Source organism: Chrysemys picta, chromosome 3, assembly GCF_011386835.1.
Source record: "Chrysemys picta bellii isolate R12L10 chromosome 3, ASM1138683v2, whole genome shotgun sequence".
Lineage (NCBI taxonomy): Eukaryota > Metazoa > Chordata > Testudines > Emydidae > Chrysemys > Chrysemys picta.
The window spans coordinates 176,678,079-176,701,061 of record NC_088793.1 but is presented as its reverse complement, the minus strand read 5'-3'; the positions used below and the strand labels follow the sequence as shown (position 1 = coordinate 176,701,061).

Genomic DNA, 22,983 nt, shown 5'->3' with positions numbered 1-22,983 from the left:
CCCTGCACTGCCTCCTTTCCCTCTGCTTTTGAAGCCCATTCCTGCATCCACTGAAGTCAATGGGAACAGTCCAAGTTACTTCAATGGGAGCAGAACTGGGCCATTTGCTCTATTCCTTTCTCTCCTTTGTTCCCCTGCACACGTTGCCCAGCCACCCATCCCTCTTCTCCCCTGCTCCTGTGGACATTCCTCTCTCGCTAGTGACTCCAGACAACTCTGACAACATTCTGTAATCACTATTTCTACTGATCGCTCCAGTCTTAATACTGGGTTTGGTGTGAGAGGGGGGCTCACATAGCCTTTCCTATGTAGCAGCAACCCTTAATAGGCTGGCTCCACCTCCCTGCTTCCAGCCATTTCCGCTGGCATCCAGTCTCATTTACATTTAGTTGGAACCAGCATCATACCACCTACCAGCTGCAAATACTCTGCAGAGCACACTTTGAGAACTTCTGCCTTAGACTCTCTAGCTGTTTAGTTCTTTGACAGCATCCTGTTAAATAGTCCATCTAAATAGAATAATAGTCATTTCTACATCCAAGGGCAATTAAGAGTTTAGTGCTGGACCTTAAACTATGACTTTACTCTGGGGCATGTGCGTGTTTCAAAGTGGTATAAAGAATGACTCTCCCTTTCACCAAAGAATCCTTTCCACAGAGGTAGGAACAACGGGAATTCTATCCAAAGGAACAAAAGATACTTTAAGTGACTTTCTTAATGTGATCCACCCAGAGCAAAATCTCAATCCTTTTGAAGTTTGAACACATTCACTGGTATCTGGGATGCAATGTTTAACTCTGACAGCTGCCCCAAAGCAGACTACACTGCACCATTCCATTCTGTGTGTCAGCTGGATCTGAAACACTGACCTAAGCATCATCTGCATAAACAATATCTCTGAAAACCACGGAGCTTAAATAATGCTACAAATACTCCATAGTAAAATGACCCTGGGGGGAAGCCTTGGGGGACCGCCTCTCCCCATATTGTAAGAAGGTGACAGTGCCTACAATTATATGTGGTCATATATTTTCTGTTCCACTGAATTCATTTATTTTCAGAAGCTGTTGGCATTTGGTACCTCAGCAGCCCGTGGCCTTGTAGAGAGAGCCACTTCTTTGTGAGTTATGTTTTCATCAGTGATTAGTCTTTATTGCCCCTGAAGAGAGATCTTTTTGCTTCTGTAAGATGACATTGCCGTTTAATCATCAACCAATCCTGTCTGCCGTTACATTATTATGCACAGGGCTGAGGATGTGAGGGCAAGTTAGCCAGAGGATTCTCTGGGATACATCCTAAACCTAACTGACTCATTAGATATAAAATGTATATGCTGGGAAGGTGGAGAGGGTGAAATTATCATGTATTCCCAAGCCAGCTGCAGAAGTAGAGTTTAGCTGCTTGTTTCTCTGAACCATGGCAGTTGATTTAGATTCTCAAGGCTGTCTTTGCAAGGAAGAGCTAGAAAATACCTGTAAATGAAATCAGAGGGAGTGACTTACATTTCTTATTTCAAAAACAATAGGGTGCTCAGTCACAGGCTACACAGGGTCCAAAGGGTGACTCAGCAACTTTGTTTACAAAAGGTGGATAATATCAGGAGAATGACACAGAGTTACTATAGGTCACTTCCCATACTAATGGTTGCCAATGTGGAGTCCCTGTGGTCATGCGTGGTCACCAAATGAAATGAATAGGCAGCAGATTTAAAACAAACAAAAGGAAGTATTTCTTCACACAACACATAGTCAAACTGTGGAACTCTTTGCCAGAGGATGTTGTAAAGGCCAAGACTATAACAGGTTCACAAAAGAACTGTTTGCCAGAAGCTGGGAATGGGCACTGGGGGATGGATCACTTGGTGATTACCTGTTCTATTCATTCCCTCTGGGGCACCTGGCATTGGCCGCTGTCGGAAGACAGGATACTGGGCTAGATGGACCTTTGGTCTGACCCAGTATGCCTGTTCTTATATTCTTATGATCCGTCCCATAAGCCAGGGCTGGAATGTGCCAGAACAGTGTTCTGGCACTTCTGCTGCATGGAGGATGCCATTTTGTTCTCAAAATGGCATCCTCAGCACAGCATGAGCTCACACGCACTGTGCGTGAGAGGTCATGTTGGCGGGGGCGTTCCCATGCTGGTGGGTACATTCTGATAGTAATGCAAACGAAAGGGGTCCGGGACAGTTAGACGCCAAAGGGGTCCTTGGGGAAAAACGTTTGGGAACCACTTCTCTATACTATGGCTCATTCCAAACAAATGATTGCAAAATGTACCGAAGAGCCATATTAAACTCAGGGGCAAATCCTTTAAGTGAGCACATAATGACTGTCATTTTGGCCGACACATCGCAGGTTGTACTGGGGACCTCCAGAGCCAAAAGCATCAGTCACTACAGCTTGAGCTCAAAATGTATCTGTATCCGGGGGCTGTAACACACAGACTCTGTGGATCAGCACGGCGTAGCACACACACTGACCAGAGTGTACACACATAAGACCCCAAAAGCAGCAGGGCTGCCAAAGTCCTGCTGTGTGGGGGCAGCCAAGGGCAATCTGCATGGAGAGGCCCTGCACAACTTGCCTACATTGAAGCACTGCTCCATGGCAGTAGGGAGGCAGGGCAAGGATGGTCGAGGGCCACATGTCCACACATTATGAAGATTTTTTGGCTAACTCCCCAAAGCCGGGGCAGTTCAGTGATCCAAATCCACTACTAAGGCCAGGGACATCCAATTACTTTTAAATTGTAATTACTTTTTTAATCATAACATAATTAACCTGTGGAACTCACTGCTAAAAGACATCATTAAGGCTAAGAGCTTAAAATGGTTCTAAGAAAGATCGGACATTTATATGGATAAGAACATCCACAGTTACATTATACAGGGTAAAAATGTACACAGAATATAAACTGTCATGATGTAGGGCAGAAGCCAAACACTAACTGATGGCAGGAAAAAATTTCTCCTATGGGCAGGGTTTTTTAAAATTTTTTTTTATTATAAGGTTTTTTGCACCTTCCCCTGAAGCATCTGGTAGTTGCTGCTGTCAAAGACAGGACACTGGACTAGCTGTACCCAGGGCCGCCGGGAGCGGGTTCGAGCCCCGGTGAAATTTTTTTTTCGGGCCCCCCAGCAAGGGTGGACTGGCTAAACAGGGCTGACGAGAGGGGGGGGAAGCCGGGAAAGCCAGGCCCCCTTCTGGACCGCCAGGCCCCAATAAGGCGACGGGGGGGGGAGGGGGTAAGGGGAGGGGGAGAAGCCGGGCCCCCTTCCGGACTGCCAGGTGCCGGTAACTTGTACCGGCTTCCCCCCCGCCCGCCCTTGTCGGCCCTGGCTGTACCACTGGTCTGATCCCGTATGACAATTCCCATGGTCCTATGATCATGAGTGTTTTCATATCTGGCATGTGAAAATGTCCTGCTTTTTTCGTAAGTGCTTTGTAGGTGTACCTTATTCCCATCTAAGGCCCTGATCCTGAGAGATGCTGACCAACTGGGAGTTGCAGGTGGTCTATACCTCTGAGGATATGGCCCTAACTCTGGAACTCTCTTTAGCCACCATCTGCAAGGCACCAAGCTATTACTGTACCTTTTACTGGTGCACCCTGAAGATTATTTAGTTTATGTAATTTTAATGTTCTTTTGCCTTCTTTCTAGGGGCTGGGTTTTGGTAAAAGTACAGGCACATAGGATTTGCCACCTTCTATCAGATTACTGGTCCATAAAGTCCAGTACCCTGCTTTTGGCAGTGACCAAAATCTGATGACTCAGAGGAAGGTGAAAGAAATCCATAGTGTGCAGAACTGACTATGAGGTGAAGAGTCCTTTTGGTTTCTCTGGGCCATTTACAAGAGAAACTGGATGGAGGCAATGGCAGGACAGAGATGAACTCAACCATCCCCATGGTTCAGAGGTGTTTGCATTTGAGGTTTAGCTCAGGCTCCTTTCTAAACAGAAGCTTGGCCTATGCCGGAGAGACTGGAGCAGGGTCTGCTAAACTGGAAGACCTAGTGATACCAATGATACCAGTGATACCAATGATGGCTTCTCTCCTTCACCAGTAATATTTCACAGGGAACAAGGGCACCTCATATTATTGCTCCTGCCATGCAGATTCAAGATGAAATGTAACCCATGCCTCCTATTAAACGTTCCACGCTCTGAGAGTAAATACTACTATGGCTGATCCTAGAGATCTCACCAAAGCTGGTAAAGAAATCTTACAAATCTGAAATAACTTCAGTAACAAAGCGATGTTTGAGGGGGCTTAAGGTTATTGCAAACTAAGGAGGGAAAGCATATAAAACATGTGCAAACAGCACTAATGTGAGTACTACTGGTTGAGCTGAATGGTATTACACAAGAATATTTGGAGAAAATAGGCCATGCCCTTTCCTGTCCTCTCCACAGTTCTATTCCCTACAGTAGCATCTGTGATGTGGCTGTGTGGAGCCCGGCCAGTTAGGACTGAGGATTCCAAGCCTTGGCCCCACAACATTTTCTTGTGGAACAAAGCTCATCTCCTCTAACGTAGCTCTTGTTTCCCAGGAATTGGCCCATAATAAATACAATTAAAAGCATTTTGTGCAGGAAGAAAAACCTTTTACTGTAGATAACTCCAGGGGAAAGATGTTTTCCATTAGGTAACTGTGTCATTCTGCATTAGCTCTCTTCACATTTATGGCATATTCACTGTAATATTTGTAAACAGTAAATTTCTGACATGTTTACTGAGATAGAAAGTGGCTCTCCCAAACCCACCACATTCTGATGGGGGTGGAATAATTCTCCTAATAATTTATTTTTAAGTGTACCCCTGAACAAAGTCAGCTGGAGATCTACCTGCTAAAATTTGTAGATTGTGTTTAGCAGGCATCTAGCCAATCCTATATCAAATTACAAGAGCTACTTTGCTGTGAGTAGCCATATTTGGTAAAGTACTGGGTTAGGCAAGAAGCTAATTATCAGATTAAGAGTGTTAGTAATGGCAAGCAAAGTGGACACTGTAGTCAAAAGAAAAGCATAAAATAATATAGCAACACAGGTTGAAGTAACAGAGCTCTGCTTATTAAGATGGGCTTGCAGTATTCAAAAGCTAGTACGCAGATAAGGCACACAGTTATTAGTAGCCATCATCAAAACCACAAAGTTCAGAGTAGAAATAGCTCTACAGAACAAAGATATTTGAAAGTTTTAAAATATTACTTTTCTGTGATAACATTTCACTCTGAAACAAAAGCCATCTTGCTGAAAGGGTGCAATAAAACTCAAGGTGAGGCTCAACCCTAAACCTGAACTTTAATCTTTTTAGTTGTTCCCTTTGCAGAATAACCACTTTTATGTTTAAAAAAAAAAGATGAAAAAGAGCACTGACAAGATATTAACAGGGAAGAGCTGGTGAGAACATTCCCTAGGTCAGATTTCTTTCTGCAATGGGTTAGCAGCCCTATAAACATTAACTTCTCAGATCCCTTTTTCAGAATACACATTTATACATCCTCAGTGACTGGCAAATAAAATCATAGAAGTTTAGGGTTGAAAGAGACCTCAGGAGGTCATCTAGTCCAACCCCCTGCTCAAAGCAGGACCAACACCAACTAAATCATCCCAGGCAGGGCTTTGTCAAGCCAGACCTTAAAACTCTCTAAGGATGGAGATTCCACCACCTCCCTAGGTAACCCATTCCAGTGCTTCACCATCCTCCTAGTGAAATAGTTTTCCTAATATCCAACCTAGACCTCCCCCACTGCAACTTGAGACCATTGCTCCTTGTTCTGTAATCTGCCACCACTGAGAACAGCCGAGCTCCATCCTCTTTGGAACTCCCCTTCAGGTAGTTGAAAGCAGCTATCAAATCCCCCCTCATTCTTCTCTTCTGGAGATTAAACAATCCCAGTTCCCTCAGCCTCTCCTCATAAGTCATGTGCTCCAGACTCCTAATCATTTTTGTTGCCCTCTGCTGGACTCTTTCCAATTTTTCCACATCCTTCTTGGAGTGTGGGGCCCAAAACTGGACACAGTACTCCAGATGAGGCCTCACCAATGTCGAATAAAGGGGAATGATCACGTTCCTTGAGCTACAGGCAATGCCCCTACTTATACAGCCCAAAATGCCGTTAGCCTTCTTGGCAACAAGAGCACACTGTTGACACATATCCAGCTTCTCGTCCACTGTGACCCCTCGGTCCTTTTCTGCAGAACTGCCACCTAGCCATTCGGTCCCTAGTCTGTAGCAGTGCATAGGATTCTTCCGTCCTAAGTGCAGGACGCTGCACTTGTCCTTGTTGAACCTCATCAGGTTTTTTTTGGCCCAATCCTCTAATTTGTCTAGGTCCCTCTGTATCCGATCCCTACCCTCCAGTGTATCTACCACGCCTCCCAGTTTAGTGTCATTTGCAAACTTGCTGAGAGTGCAGTCCACACCATCCTCCAGATCATTAATAAAGATATTAAACAAAACCGGCCCCAGGACCGGCCTTGGGGCCTTGGGGCACTCCGCTTGAAACTGGCTGCCAACTAGACACGGAGCCATTGATCACTACCCGTTGAGCCCGACGATCTAGCCAGCTTTCTATCCACCTTACAGTCCATTCATGCAGCCCATACTTCTTTAACTTGGCGGCAAGAATACTGTGGGAGACCGTATCAAAAGCTTTGCTAAAGCCAAGGAATAACACATCCACTGCTTTTCCCTCATCCACAGAGCCAGTTATCTTGTCATAGAAGGCAATTAGGTTAGTCAGGCACGACTTCCCCTTGGTGAATCCATGCTGACTATTCCTGATCACTTTCTTCTCCTCTAAGTGTTTCATAATTGATTCCTTGAGGACCTACTCCATGATTTTTCCAGGGACTGAGGTGAGGCTGACTGGTCTGTAGTTCCCTGGATCCTCCTCCTTCCCTTTTTTAAAGATGGGCACTACATTAGCCTTTTTCCAGCCATCCGGGACCTCCCCCGATCACCATGAGTTTTCAAAGATGATGGCCAATGGCTCCGCAATCACATCTGCCAGCTCCTTTAGCACCCTCGGATGCAGCGCATCCGGCCCCATGGATTTGTGCTCATCCAGTTTTTCTAAATAGTCCCGAACCACTTCTTTCTCCACGGAGGGCTGGTTATTTCCTCCCCATACTGTGCTGCCCAGTCCAGCAGTCTGGGAGCTGATCTTGTTTGTGAAGACCGAGGCAAAAAAAGCATTGAGTACATTAGGTCATGTGCCTCCTAATCATTTTCCTCATATAATCTGAGGGCTATTATGTTTGATGTCTTTATGTGCTTGTTAGCGAAGGCAAGGGTGAAAAACTGCTCTATGCACTTGGAGCGGAAGGTGGTGAAGTTTGGGTTAGTTCTTAGTTTTTGCAGGACCACAGTCTTGGACTGAACCCCAAGAAAGCTCTGTCACCTGCACAGATGAGTTTACTCTAGTGGTAGACAGGTCCACTGTATCTGAGGAGTTGAGGATGGTTTGCATTATGGAGCATGAGGTGGTATTTAGGATCTATTAGTCCCATAGTTGTTTACTTTGGTTAATGACATTGTAGTCTATTATGAAGAAAAGGACTGTTTTAGTAAGGCACATATTAATATGGGTAAAACACTTCAAGCGGGAGTCCACCTGCCTTTCCTTCGTGGTAGTTTTCAGAAGTACTATATACTATGTGTACAGAGAACTATAATTAGTAGTAATAGCTGAACCTATTTGATACTGGTGCTTTGTCTTCTCTCTTATCATAGGATCAGAAAAGTCATAGATGGAAAGTTTAGGTCCCTCTCTTCACAAGTGCAGGATAGTGTCCTCAACACAGGGCATGAAAAGTAGTAACTATTTTTATACTCAACATGCCCTTGATCTCCAGCTGCAGCCAAGGAGTGTGCAAGTATTGTGCACTGGGCTGGTTCCTCTGAGACATGTTAGTGCATGCTGAAGGCTGCTCTTACTTTTATGCCAGGTACGTACAACCTCAAGGGACTAGAAATAGCTGGAGCACAGGGGGGTCTTGGCCATACCTCCTAACCCAACTGCAGATAGGGGGTTTCATAGGAGTCATTCCTCCATGTATTTCCTATCTAACAACCTCACTAAGCTGGGGTTATTCTGTTGTGGCTGTATGTGTTGGCTTTTGGGCCTCTTTAGCAACTAGAGGGCTACAAGGAGGGCCTCACGCAGACAAGAATTAGAGCTTGTTTTATAAGTCCCTCTCTTTTTCTTTCTCACATATTCACACAGACTTCTAACTTGATCAATCAGTACCATTAGTTTTCATGCCAGAGGATATGAAAGAGCATGAGAACTATAATGGCTATAAAGGAACACAGAGCAGATGCCTGGTGCTGTGAATGCTGACAATGGGGCATGCTCAGCTGCATCCTGTTAGTGTCTAGAACAGATGAGTGCTTTGCTACCAGTAGCGGATTAACACTCAGGCCTGTGCCTGGGGCCCTGACCAATTTGGGGGCCCTCAGGACTGCCAGAACAATGGCCCCACCCCCTGCTCCTCCTCTACCCCCTGAGGCCCCGCCCCTGGCTAGGCCAGAAGCTGGAGGCGGGCCAGAGCCATACAGGGAGCCTAGGTCGCTGTAGGGAGCCTTGGACCTTCCTCCTGCCCCAGTTGGGAGGCTGGGATGCCTGAGAGCAGCTGGGCCTGTGCAGCTGAGATGCCTGGCCTGTGTCCCTGTCCACCAGGGTGTGCCACCCAGGACACCTGGAGGGTTTGGGGGCCCAGGGGCTCTGGAACCCGGGGGTGGTGGTGTCATGGCCCCTCCACTTTTAACAAAAGAAACCTGCCTTTGGGGTGGGTGAGAGCAGGGAGTGCCACATCAACAGCGCCAGCCCCTGTTCAGCCAGGGCCGGAAGGCTCTGTGTGTGGCTGCAATTCCCAACCCTAGATCCGCAGGTGGCAGATGAGTCCCATTCCGGTAGAGGGAGCCCGGCTCAGCGGTGGGAGTTGCAGTATTGGGAGCCAGGGAGGGGATGGACGTAGTTGGAGAGGCATTGCCCCTCTCAAACAGGGGAGAGGCATGCGGGGGGGGCGGGGTGTCACATGCGACTGTCCCCCACCCCCAATTTCTGCGAGCACCGAGCTGCTCTGCTCAGCCTGCGATGGGGGGAGGGAGGGAGGGGGAGGGGAGGAGAATGGGGGAAGGAAGGGAGGTGTGGGAGAAGAAGAAGGGGGAAGAGAAGGGGAATGGGTGGGGGAAGAAGCGGGGGGAGAGGGGGAGGAGCAGGGGGATGGGGTGCAGAGAGGCACTGTGTCTGAATTGCCTGAGTGGCCACAGCTCCCGCACTCAGGTTGTCCCACAGCAGCCCCCCACCGCCATTAAGCTGTGCCCCGCAGCACCAGCAGCTCAGGTATCACTCCAGGTCGGGGGAGAGAGCCAGTGACTCAGGAGAACTGGCTTCAGCACACACACACTGCCCCACCCCCCAAATATAGCAGTTAAACTACACTTATGGAAGGGATGCACCTGCCCCCGGGGCCCCACCTCAGCTCTCGTTGCCCTTTAGGGAGCGTTAAATCCACAGCTTATCCAAGCCCTGTCCCAGCAGACTCTGGTGTCCTTAGTGCCCAGGCCGTCTGGCAGCTTGCTCCACAGTGCTGTTGGATGGTGGCTGCTCCCAGGCACCTGCTCTCTTGCTCTGTGCCGGGCGGTGCTGGGGCTGCAACTCCCCTGGGCTCTTCCCCCTGCGGCAGCTGCGGTGCTGACTGCAGGGGCGTTAGTGCAGTGAGCTGATCCTGGGGGCTCCTGCAGCATCTGCCCTGTCTCCCCCTGTGCCCGCCCCACATGGTGCACCACTACACTTGAGCCCAATATCCCCTGGGACACCTGCCCCCAGAGCCTGGGATCCCCCTGCCCCTCTGCAGACCAGGATCTCCTGGACACATCCAGTCCCCAATCTGGGATCCTTCCCATCCCATGGGCTCCCACAGAGAAGCCCCCTACTTGCCAGGGCCTCCTCTCTTCCCAGGACACCTTCCTGTTGCGGTTTAAACTGCCTGCAAGAAGCCAAGCATGCCTGCACCACTCCCCATGTACATCCTCTCTCCAGAGCCCAGGGCATGACATCCTTCTTCCTGCACCTTCTGGTGAAACAGACCCCTTCCCCCAAGACTGTGCAGGTGAGGATCCCTGTTGGCTGGGGCTGGCGTGTGGCTCTCACACTGCTGGGAAGGTGACTCCTGGGACTGTTACCCTGCTCTGCACAAACCAGTACTCTGAGTAACAGGATGAAATTAAACACGGGGAAACTCAAAGCTAACAGGGGAAATCTTCCTGGTAGTGCCATGTCTATCTCAGGCTGTGGAACAGTCTCCCAAAGGAACAGCTGGAACCCCCAAGGCTTGGGATTTTTCAAAGGAGACTGGACAAAACATCCGTGCATTGGCAGAGAGACAGACCAAGACAAGATGATCACAGAGGGCTTTTTCTTCTCTAACTTCTATAATTCCATCCCACTATTCTGGGAATACAAATTCTGCTACTAAAGACCTGGTGCCTGGATCCCATTGCACTGGGACTGTGAAATAGTACCCTGACATGCAACTTCTACTGGGCCAATAGTGTAGATTGTGCTGTTAGTACAGCTGTTTGCAGGTGCCCTTGTATTTAGCTGAACCATTACACTCAGGGATTGAGTGCATCCCCACTATTTTGTGACCATGCATTCTGACACTGCTATCCTGCTGTGTGGATCCCAGTGTGCTTGTACTGTGAATTTTTGGTACTCACATCTTGCTATATTTATCTCTCAGTGCTGGTAGTGCTGGTGCCCTGGTGTAATGATGATATTATGCTAGAAATATGAATTCTGAAAATAGTGCCCTGGTGTGATAGTCACTCTGGGCTGTTAAGGTGAATCCTCCATATCTGTATGCAGTGTTGTAGCCCTATTAGTCCTAGGATATTAGGCTAGGTCTACACTACCCGCCTGAATCGGCAGGTAGAAATCGACCTCTCGGGGATTGATTAATCATGTCCCGTCGGGACGCGACAATCGATCCCCGAATCGACGCTCTTATTCCACCAGCGGAGGTGGGAGTAAGCGCCGTCGACGGGAAGCCGCAGAGGTCGATTTTGCCGCTGTCCTCACAGCGGGGTAAGTCGGCTGCGATACGTCGAATTCAGCTACGCTATTCACGTAGCTGAATTTGCGTATCTTAAATCGACCCCCCCCCCTGTAGTGTAGATGTAGCTTTAGAGAGACAAGGTGGGTGAGGTAATATTTTTTATTGGAGCAACTTCTGTTGGTGAGAGAGACAAGCTTATGCAGAGCTCTTCTTAAAATCTGTAAGCTTGAAAGCTTGTCTCTCTCACTAACAGAAGCTGGTCCAATAAAAGATAGTACATCACCTACCTTGTCTCTCTAATGTGAATCTTGTCATTATGGCCCTGTGGAGTGCATCCTAATATACCCAGACCATTAATCTTGGCCACTAGAGGAGGAATGTAAATCTTAATGCTAATAGCTTGCTGTTTAGATCTTGCTCCACTCTGAGCCTGGGAGTTTTAATTTTGGCATGTGTATCCTGATGCCAATCCATGAAGGCAATGGAGTTTGGAAATAAGGTGAACACAGGGCCGGCCTTACGGGTGGGAGCCATGGTCAGTGGGGCGCTGTGGTCAAGAGGCAAGGAGCAGGATGGGCCTGGGATGCGAGGCCATGGAAGGAAACTTGGGGCAATAGTGGGGGGAGGTGGGGGAGGCAGCAGGGCCCAAGGGCAATGGGGGGAGATTCCTCCACCACTTTGGCCTTGGGCCCCCCACCCCCCAACTTTTACAAAGGTTCCGGAGCCCTTGGGCTCCCCTTAGTAACCCGGGCTCCCTGGGCAGCTGCTGCGGCTCTTACCACAGCTCAGCTCCGGCTTCTGTCCTGGCCAGGGGGTGGGGCCTCAGGGAAGAGGAGGAGCAAGGGGCACGGCCCCATGGCAACGGGTGTGGGGGGGCCCAAAAGTTCTTTCCCATTCATAAGCAGCAGTTTCATGTAATCAGTAAACACAAATTCTGGTCTGTTGTAATGCCTATTAGACATTTGTTGAGCTAACTCCAACCCCTCTTTCGGCCACATACTGTCAAAAGCAAAATACTTTTAACAATTAATTAACTGATTCTCATTCTCATTCTTTATGAATGGCACCATGGGTGAAATCCTGACTCCACTGAAATCAATGCAAGTTTTACTAGGATTTCATCCCACGTCTCTATCTACTTTAGGGGTTTAAGACTCCCAAGAATGTGATATGTAAATGACTGATGCAACCGAGGTCACCATTCATACAAATAGATGCAATAGCTCTTTGTTTACCCATAAGTAAGTAAACGCATAAAGCTAGATCACTCTCAGATTTAAGATTACATACACTACAGACTGCTTAATCCCTTCCAATAAGTATGATGCAGATGAGATGGGAGAAGATGATTGGTATGGCCAATCTACCAATGCAATGGATTTTAACTTTTAAGATGTCTACCTCCATTGTTTGTGAAGTTTCTGAAGCCCCTGACACAAATATAACATCCTATAATTTAGTGGCCTCATCTTGTAATCTTTTTATTGTGCAGTATAGTGAGGGTTTACAGGATAAAACTTTAGATATGAAGGGAAGATTGGACCGTGGTGCCAGAATTAAGGTTGCTTGGATGTTTCCAGGTACGTTTATCATACCACGCCTTCTATTTAGACAGTCCGGTTTGTTCAATACTCATCGTGTTTTTCAACCCCTTCCTGAACCATATTATGTGTTTGACTACTGGTCTTTCTTTCCCTTTAGTGAAGGTTCTCAGTTCATATATGTCTTTGGGGCTTTGGAGAGGTAAGAATGTAAGAGGATCTAGCGTGGCACTGGCCGGCCCCCTGTAGGGCTGCATTCCATCTCCAGGGCTATGCCCATGCAAAAAATCCCTTCCTCCTCCTAGGGTTTCTTTGTAATTCTTACTCCAAGAATTGGGACTTTCCCCACCCCCTTCTAGAGGCTGTAATTTTTCAGGAGCTTTTCCTTAGCTGTTTGGTAGATTTTACCCACCCGCCCTGGAGATTGCTTCCTCCTCCCCTTTCTCAGGTGGGTTATTAGCATTTTCATTTGCACTCAAGTCTTTAATAGGATTCTTATCCTGTCTTAAAGAGACAGAGTTAGTTTTCACAAGTACATCAGGAACAGCATTTTGCAAAAGTGGGACCTGGATTGGGGTACCCTCTGCCACTCCTCTCTCTGATCCCAAGAGGTTAATTGTATGACTGCTCCCCTTTGGGAGGTCAGTTACACAGTTTCCTCTTAAAACCTGAGCCACAGGTTGGGTGCCTGGGAGCACAGATGCCGACCCAGCAAATCTGTCCTGGGCAAACCCTTCCCTGTAATTAGTGAGGAGACACTCCTGTACTCCCCCAAATTCCTTCTCTATTTCCTCCTCTGGGCCACCTCTAAGACACACACCCTTGTGCTCTCTAGAGTGGGATCTATCTAACAGCCAGAACAGTCCTTTCACTGGTAGGCACTACACCCTCCTCCCTCTTTTGAGTTGGGCTTGCCTCCAGCTACAGAGCCCATGGAACCCTAACCCGCCGCAGCAGTCTCTAGGACTCCATCAGCCTCCTCTGGGCTTCTCTCTAGGACACATCTTCCGATGCACTCTAGAGTGAGGTCTGTCCTTTGCTTATCTGCAACCTGCTAGCAGCCAGCAACCTGGACAGTTTTCTCAGTAAAGTTTCACAACAGGTTTCAGTAACACATACATAGCCAAACTTCATAACTTAACATATGACGATAGCACATACAATCCAACGAGATATTAATGTCTAGCAGATCAATACTTTTAGAATGATACCTCACAAGGCATTCTATGTACAAAATACATCCTAATTACATGACAGCGGTGAATATTGGGGTGCCAGGGTGTCACACCCACACCCCCAGTCGGAGCCCTCTCCTCCTTCCACACTCCGAACCCCTTGGCCCCAGCCCAGAGCCCCCTCCTATACCCCAAATCCCTCATCCTGGCCCCACCCCTGAGTCCACACCCCCAACCAGAGCCCTCACCCCCTCCTGCACTCCAACCCCCTGCCCTACCCTGGAGACCCTCCCCACACCCTGAACCCCTCATCCCTGGCACCACCCCAGAACCCGCACTCCCATCTGGAACACTCACCCCCTCCCACACTCTGAACCCCTTGGCCCCAACCCGGAGCCCCCTCCTGCATCCCAAATCCCTCATCCTCGGTCCTATTCCAGAGCCCGCACCCCTACCCCTGCCCGGTGAAAATGAGCAAGTGAGCAAGGGTTGGGGAGAGCAAGCGACGGAGGAAAGGGGGATGGTGTGAGCGGGGCTGGGGCTTCAGAGAAGCAGCGGGGCAGGGACCCGGCCTTGGGGAAGGGGTGGGTCAAGGGTCAGGCAAGGGTGTTCAGTTTTCTGCAATCAGAAAGTTGGCAACCTTATATATAAACCATTCATGAGTCCTGAGATCAACCCCAACTTGTGGATTTCTTAGCCCTCTCTCTCCTTTCATGAGCTCTTTACACCTTAGGTAAAATGTTAGGCAAGTCTAGCTTATTCCTATCCCTCCATTTACATAAAGCATAAATATGTCCCTCCCTTGAACCCCACCATAAAGAAGCTGAGGGTTCTCCACAAGACAAGGAACTATCTATCCTCAAGAGACTGAGGATGTTATAACTAGATAAGTTCAGGGAGGATAGCTCCATCAGTGGCTATTAGCCAGGATGGGCAGGGATTGTGTCCCTAGCCTCTGTTTGCCAGAAGCTGGGAAAGGGTGACAGAGGATGAATCACTTGATGGTTACCTGTTCTGTTCATTCCCTCTGGGACACCTGGCATTGGCCACTGTCAGAAGACAGGATATTGGGCTAGATGGACCTTTGGTCTGACCCAGTATGGCAATTCTTATGTTCTTATATTCAAGCAAGGAAAGGGAAAATGAAGTGGGGATTTTTTCATGCATGTTTAATAATTTTCACTTAAGACTTGGCAAAGATTGAGCTGTCCCTGGTAGAAAGAATATTCAATACATGTTTTTGCTGAGTTCCCCTGTAAGTAGCAGAAAAAAAGGATCAGACTGCCTCCACTAATAAAATACATTCTTTTAAAAACACTTCTCAGTGTGAAGCCCGAAGAGTTTTCTGTATGTTAAAGGATGAATGGAGATACAAAAGTTGAAAAAATCCTGATACTGAAGTATCAGGTCTGGTGTATTTAATATAACAAATACATATCACATACAGAAAACTAAAGTCAATGGAGCTATGACAATTTATAACATTTGAGAATCTGCCCCAACAATGTTTATTTCATTCTATGTAACCTCAAGACTCTCAAATAGCAGGATAAGTTGATTCCTCTGAATTCCACAAACAAGAGGGATGTGGTTAGCCTTACAAGAATGGTACTTCAACTCACAAAAAATGTACAGAGAAAGCAACTCATCCTTCTCCCACATTAGCCAATGGGAATCTTATCATAATCAACGGTGGGATCAGAGTCAGCCCTGAAGAAGGACCTCAGAGGAATAAATTCACTTAAAAAATCTCACCCATAGTGGAATATTTGCAAATGGCTCTAGAATTTGTTACTTTCATTCTGTTTTTTAAGTTCTGCACGGTGACTAATTGCAAAATCACTGAGACATACCAGCTTGTAGCCATATTTGTTCAAGGGTTGTCCATAGTTGCATAGGTCCTTGCCTCAGGGCAGTATTCTGCATAGTTACTTCAGACATGGCCTGTTCCAGTCGTGAAGCAGCAACAGAAGAGGCGCGCTGTGAGCCTAAAAACAAAACAACAATGAACTTATAATCCATCATTTTTCCTTGGCTAATTAAAGACTGTGGTCTGATTCTTCACTCCACTGTGCCAGTTTTATGCTAGTGTAACTCCAACGACTTCAAACTGTTGTAACAGAATGGAGAATCAGACCCTGCATCTTTGTACTTTGTAACAGATTAATTTAATTTCCAGACCTTGGGGCTGCAGCTCAAAACAAACAAACTAAGGGCTTGTCTACACTGGCACTTTTTACAGCACTGCAACTTTCTCACTCAGGGGTGTGAAAAAACACCCCCCTGAGCGCAACAAGTTTCAGCGCTGTAAAGCGCCAGTATAGACAGTGCACCAGCGCTGGGAGCCGCGCTCCCAGTGCTGGTAGCTACGCTCCTCCTGGAGGTGTTTTTTTAGAGCACTGGCCACGTTAAAGCGCTGTCAGGTAAAGCGCTTTAGCATTGCCAGTGTAGACTAGCTCTAAGACACAGACAGTAATTTTACTAAAGTCTGCTTAGCAACCTCAAGGAAGCAACCATATTTTGATCATCTGGAAAGGACAATTCCCAAATCAAATCTATGATAAAATACTCGCTAATAATCAGATTTATTTACAAACACACTGTCAAACTACAAATTATGGATTATTAATAAGAAATCTCGGTAAAATATTACAAATTTGGTTAGAACAATTCACCCAGCATGTAAATTTCAAGTAACATCAATATCATTCCACTGGTTTAGACACCTCCTTGATTTTTCTTTTAAACCTGGGTAGTGGAAAAAGCTCAGAGCTTTGACTATATTAACCTTTAATATGTCCTATACTATTATGTAAGCATAATACATTCAGAATTGCCATCTCTGCAAACAGAATACCGTATCAAACACTGTTCCTTAAAGTGGTGCATGGACAGAGTGCCCATAGGTTTCCAGAGCAGGATCATGTGCCCATGTGTATTAGGGAGTACCAGGATGCCTATCACCTAAGAAAAGGTTACAAAATGGGAGGAAAAATAAACCTGAGCCAAAATCAGTGTTTGGTTTTAAGCTTCTAAAATAATGTCAAGAAAGTAGGTAAATGAGACTAAGGCTGAGAATACCTCCCTAAAGAGTTGCTGTGACAGAAGCTGTTGCCCAGACAACATTATTCCTTAACGCACTGCTAAATACTGACCTTGCAGACCAAATGATCCTAGGGTTATACCCTGTCTTGTCTTTCTGGAGCCACATGATAGGAGCAGTGCAGGCTTTGTTACCTAGAGACATTCCGCCAGGATGGGTCGGGGCAATGGAGAGAACAGATGGGTACAAAACCTGTGGTGAGGCATACACTGCTGTCTTTTTAAAAGGAACTGCTTGCATTCCCAGTAGAAGTATGCTGCACACATATTGCCAAGCCACACTCCCTTGCCAGCAGACCACGATCCACTGGGGCTGTGGAGTGCCAGCAGGCACAGCAGCCTGATCCCCTGTCTAGTGCTCTCATGAGCACTGAGCTGGAATCCTGCCCTACTGGGTGGATGTTGCTGGGTGGAAGGAGAGTAAGATGCTCCCTTTGCCCATTTGCCTTCTAAGACACCTGTGCAGCACAGGGCAGGATTTGGCCCCATAGCTTTTATATAACTCAGAGCCTGTAAGACATAAATGTCTGAGGATAATCCAAACACACAACTGGAAGGCTAGCATTGCTATGGGGTGTATTTGTTCCATTATCTCACTACTGAGTGTAATTCATTTTAAGCAGCAAAACTTCAAAACAGTCCTGTAATGCTTTTGGTGCATGCACCCCCTACAACTCACTTTAAAAACATAAATGTTCTCTTTCTAAATGCATTCTTTAAGTTCCTACATATTTTCAAAGACATTCCAAGTCTAATGTTCCAAAGAGATGACAATGTAGTAACGTAATAATTATGGCTTCAAATTATTTGGGGGGTTTTGATTCTGCAATCAATCTATCCTGATTCTTAAATTAGTGACCATCATCACATTATCTGAGTGCTTTAAAAACAGTATGCAATTATATATTTCTCTCCCAAGACTGTCCCCTCTCAGAGTGTCTTTTTCGAAGCATGTTACTTAAAAAGCCCTTTCCATGAATTATGGACCTGTTCTGATTACATTGACAGGGCAGACATGAGTCTGTTTCATTCACATCCCCAGAGCCTAGGGAACCCTAATCTCCTTCTGAGACAGATCTGGGAGACTATACCACTTCAGTGCAATTTTGGTATTCTGCCGAGGTTCAGGCTGTGCCATACAGGTGAATGCCCACTTATAAGCTAGTAAAGTATCCATCTATTTCAAAGCAGACTTTCTAGGAACATCATTTCTCAGTTGTACTTCAAAAATATAGTTCTCTCTCTATCCCTACAATGTATTAGTTGGGTAGTTTCAAATAAAAGTGAAGTATGTGATTTGAGTTTGATCCTGCCAGCTGCTGAGTTCCTCAACTTGCAAGGTAGTCAAAGGGACTTGAGGTTGCTCAGCATCTTGCAGCACAAGGCTGTTAGTGTCTAATAAGCTAAGTGGCTTTTACATTTTCTTAATTTATAGTTGTTCCCTCTTCCATGCACACTTAACAACATAAGTGGATCATGGTAGATGCAATGATAATACAAATAATAAACAACATTAATAAGTAGAGATCACAAAATCATTTCCTATGCAAGGGTAGGATATAGTCTCCTGCCAGAGGAAATACCCACATATTAAGCTCATGTATCCTTGATCTTAGAAAGAAGGCAAGAGAAGTGCAAAACTGTCTCTTTCAATGGAAGCGTAAATATTACATAAAATCAAACAACAAAAAAACACCGAAATCCCACACCTCATCATTTTAATTTCATGCCCCAAAATATGCAGATGTTGGAGTAATACATTATTACATCAATTAGTTATTTACTGCAGTCTCTCTTTTTAACAGCTTCACTAGACAGACCATAAAGTCTACATCTTGCAGTAAATTTTCTTCACATTTGGAGAAGGAATCATAAAAAAAGAAAACTGTTTTTACTCATTGCATAAGTCATATAAATGTATCTAAAGAAGTTATAAAGCATTGTTCTAAGATCATCGTGGGGACCAAGAATCAAGTTTAATATTTGTCTGTGAAAAATCAGTCAGTGGAGGAAAATCAAAATGGCATCAAAAGTCAGAAAAAGAATGAAACAGCAAGGCAGCTGACTGGTCTTCGTGAATTTAATTAGGAGCACTTCTCCAGTCAGGAGAAGTTGAAGAAAACAAGGAGGAGCTAATGTTTCTGGTAGCAAAACTAAGGCCATGTCTACATTAGAGAGCTTGCAGCAGCACAGCTGTACCAATGCAGCTGCCAGTGTAGCTGCTCTGTGCTGATGGGAGAGAGCTCTCCTGTCGACATAATTAAACCAGCCCCAATAAGTGGCAGTAGCATCTCCTGCCGACATAGCGCTGTCCGCACTGGTGCTTCTACCAGTGTAACTTACGTCGCTCTGGGCTGTGTTTTTTCACACCCCTGAGTGACAGAAGTTATACTGACAAAAGTGCTAGTGTAGATATAGCCTAAGATTCTTGCACAGAATAATCTCCTTGTGGTATAACTGAAAGAGAAGATAGTGTCAAACAATCCGAATAATCCTCCCTACAGCGAAGATTCCAGAGAGTGTGAAATGACTGAACATTACCATTCCACTGCAGTATATTCCCAGGGGATTTCTGGAAGGAAACCAGAGCCTGCTCCAGAATGATCCCAAATCAAGGCAATCAGCACCAGTTACAGCTGAGGGTGCAGGGCCTTCCACTATGACTAAAGGGACTCAACCTAGGGCACTGAGCCCAGCAGCCTCTCTTCCCCTTCTTCACATGGGGAACAAAAAGAAGCAGACTTTGGAAAGCCCAGATCTCTGGAACTCTTTCCCCAAATCAGCCAGGGTGCATGGAATAAATCAGGTCTTTGCAGCATCACCCACCCTCCACATTGGGAGCAACAGCAACCTCACACACCATGGACTCTGAAACTTGGACATTGGAGAGGAAGGGGAAAGGGCTCCCTGCCTATAGATGGACTGCACACAGCACAAGTCTTGTGAGTGTGAGAGAAAGTGCTGAAATCATCTCTGGAGATTGGCATGGCTCAAGGGTGTTCAGTAATGTCCCCTTTCCCCTGATAATGTGGCAGCCACAAAAGTGATTTCTGGAAGGAAAAAAGAGCATGATTTAGAAAGATCCCGAATCAGAGCTCCTTCCACAAGGCAGTCAGCATCAGTTACAGTGGAGGGTGCAGGGGTTAAATCGACCTAGTTTTCTCAGGTTAGACACCAAAAATTGAGGCACACAAAATTTAAAAAATTCAGTTTAAGTGACTTGCCCAAAGTCATGTATTGAGGCAATAGCTGAGATGGGAATAGAACTCAAGTCTCATGAGTCCCTGCCCCTATCCATTGGGCTACAATGCCTCATTGCAAAAGGCCTGTTCTTGAAAACACAGCCGCAGAGACTGCGTCCTTAACTCCCTTGTAAGTCAGTTGAAGTAGCACACTCTTACATTAGTGCGAATTTGACTTGTTATCTTCAATAAGTCAAATTCATACTGCATGACCCTGCCTCATGCAGACAACGGAAAAGGTGATTTAAACAAAGTATGGAGACTCATCATAGCAGAAGGTAATACAAGGAAATGGAATAAACAGATTAAAAATTACATGAATAGATGCGCACAGAATTGATAAGATTACAGTGTTATAAATATATACACTAAGGGCTCAATGCTGCAAACGCACATGGGAGCAGCCCCAATGAATTCCATGAGTAAAGTTCACATGCACAAATGCTTGTAAGGTCAGATCCTAAGCTCGTCATGCATTTTATCCGTCCGAAGAGGATATATCTTAATCCTACACAATTTACTAAGAGCTGTGTATTTAACACTGAAAGACATGGCACAAAATAATGGGCCGTTTTCTGCATGTGATATCCTTCTCTCCAAGGGTAAGTCTACATTGCAGCTGAGAGTATAATTTTCATTACAGGTAGACATACCCACGCTAGTTCAATTAGAACTACTGCACTAAAAATAGCAGCATAGCCATGGCTATCCAGACGGCATCACAAGTTAGCCACCCTGAATACCATCTGCTGGGCCCCCTTACCCCACTTAAGTGAATCGGAGTTGGGACCACTGAGCATGCACCAGCATCAGGCCTTATAGTGAACACAAATTAACTGTTTCCTGGCCACTGTTTTTCTTTTTTTGTAATCAAGTGAGTGCTGTTGAGATAAACCCAATGATTTACTTATAAGGGCAAGGATGAGAGAAGCCAGGAAAGTTCTCGCCTTTAAACTATCTGTTCTAAATGTTAACTACTTCCTCAGCCCCAGGGAATACAGTAATTCCTCCTCCTCTATAAATTTTTCAAAAGTTTGCATCAAGTCAATGGCATTGTCGCTCTTTACAGAGCACGGTGTATGTGCCAATGAGTTCTTTGATGGCTGCTGAGTTTGATGCGCGAGTGACAGTCCATCCACAGGTAGGGCACACCCAGGCACTAGCAATGCTCTGAATCCAAGCAGCAGATTCTTTCCTCCTCTGATGCCGGTCACCACAAAGCTTGATCCAGTCTGACTTGCAACACCTCGCTCCATCTACAAGCTGGCTTCACCAACCAGAGCAGCATTCTGCACTCCTTTCCCAATCATCCATAGAGATGCCAAAGGATACGAAGTCATCTTTGCAAGCATCCTGAAATCTGCGCAGTCATCTGCCTCTCTTTCTAGACCCTTTGCGAGCTTCAGAGTACAGCACACTCTTAGGGATCCCGGCATTTGCTTGACATGTCCGAGCCACCTGAGTCTTTTCTTACTAATCAACATTTCCATGAATGACATATGAGCATGATTTTAACACTTCCACATTTGTCACCTTGTCTTGACATCTTATTTAAAGAATTTTACGCAAGCATCTGATACGAAAGCTGTTTAGACTTTTGGTATGTTTGGTATAAGTCATCCATTTTCTGAGCCATACAGAAGAGTGGATAAAATACGTCTCATAAATAGAGATTTTCCTTTTAGTTGAGAATTTGTTATTATTCCAGGCTCTGTCTTGCAAAAGACCAAAGTTCCTGTCTGCTTTGCCGATTCTACTAGTGAGCTAAGCATCAAGATCTACATTGCCAGTAACAGCAGAGCCAGGGTAGCAAAACTGGTCAACAACATCTAGATGAATACCATCTAAGGTGATATCCGGAACTGGTTCTGAAGAGCCTTGCTTCATGAGAACAGTCTTCTTCAAGCTTATTGCTAGACAATTGTTTTTTCATGAATCAGAGAACTTGGTAATAAGATGTTGTAGGGCATCAACACTGTGAGCCACAGCGGCTGCATCATCTGTAAACAACAGGTCCCTTATGGTGATCTCCTTCACCATCGTCTTAGCTCTGATCCTTGACATGTTAAACAAACCTATGTCATCTCTGGTGCTAAGATAGACACCTCTCGAACATCACAAAACGCATACCAAAGCAGGAATGAGAAGTAAATATTAAATAATGTAGGAGCCAGTATCCAACCCTGCTTCACTCCATTGTTGGTGTTAAATGAGTCAGATTCCTGGTTTTCATACATTACGGTTGCCTTCATGCCACTGTGTAAGGATTTCACAAGGTTTAGCAATATAGGTGTACGACCAACCTTCTCCAGAACTATGTAAAGCCCTGACTGACTAACCATGTCAAAGGCTTTTGTTAAATCTGTAAAAGCCATGTACAGTGGAATATGCTTCTCTCTGCATAAGTTTGCATAATCATGTGCTAAAAACATTACAACATGCTGTTTGCATTGGATAGTGGATTCAAGACCTTCACATAACTTCCCCCTCAGTGGGCTCAATGTCTGGTGTCTGAGGGAGTAGTTGTAAAGTTTGTTAGAATCACCAGTTCTCATATGGCCACCCACACAAACTGACACAACTCTCCCAGCACAATCCTCCTAGACACAAATTAACACAACCACCCACACAACACCACAACCAGCGTTCACAATAACTCCAAATATACATAGCCCCTCATGGCAGCACATGCCCATCATTTGCCAATAAATCTCCCAGCACAGCCCCCCCTACAGACAATAACCCCAAACATAACTCTAGAGCCTAGACTGTCTGTTAAGATTGTGATGGAAACAACTACACGCATGGCTGAGAGCACTTTTTGTCCAAAATATCACCAGGTTGAATCAT

General features: G+C 45.9%; 1 protein-coding gene across 5 annotated transcripts in view; it reads right to left on the bottom strand.

Moving 5' to 3' along the window:
* TTC7A (tetratricopeptide repeat domain 7A) overlaps positions 1-22,983 on the bottom strand; it is a 280,895-nt gene that overhangs the window by 69,438 nt on the left and 188,474 nt on the right. For all 5 annotated transcript variants that reach the window (XM_065589566.1, XM_065589568.1, XM_005311464.5 and 2 more), the window contains one exon: positions 15,643-15,777. In XM_065589566.1, coding sequence (XP_065445638.1) covers positions 15,643-15,777 — 135 coding nt within the window. The remainder of the gene's footprint in view (positions 1-15,642; positions 15,778-22,983) is intronic.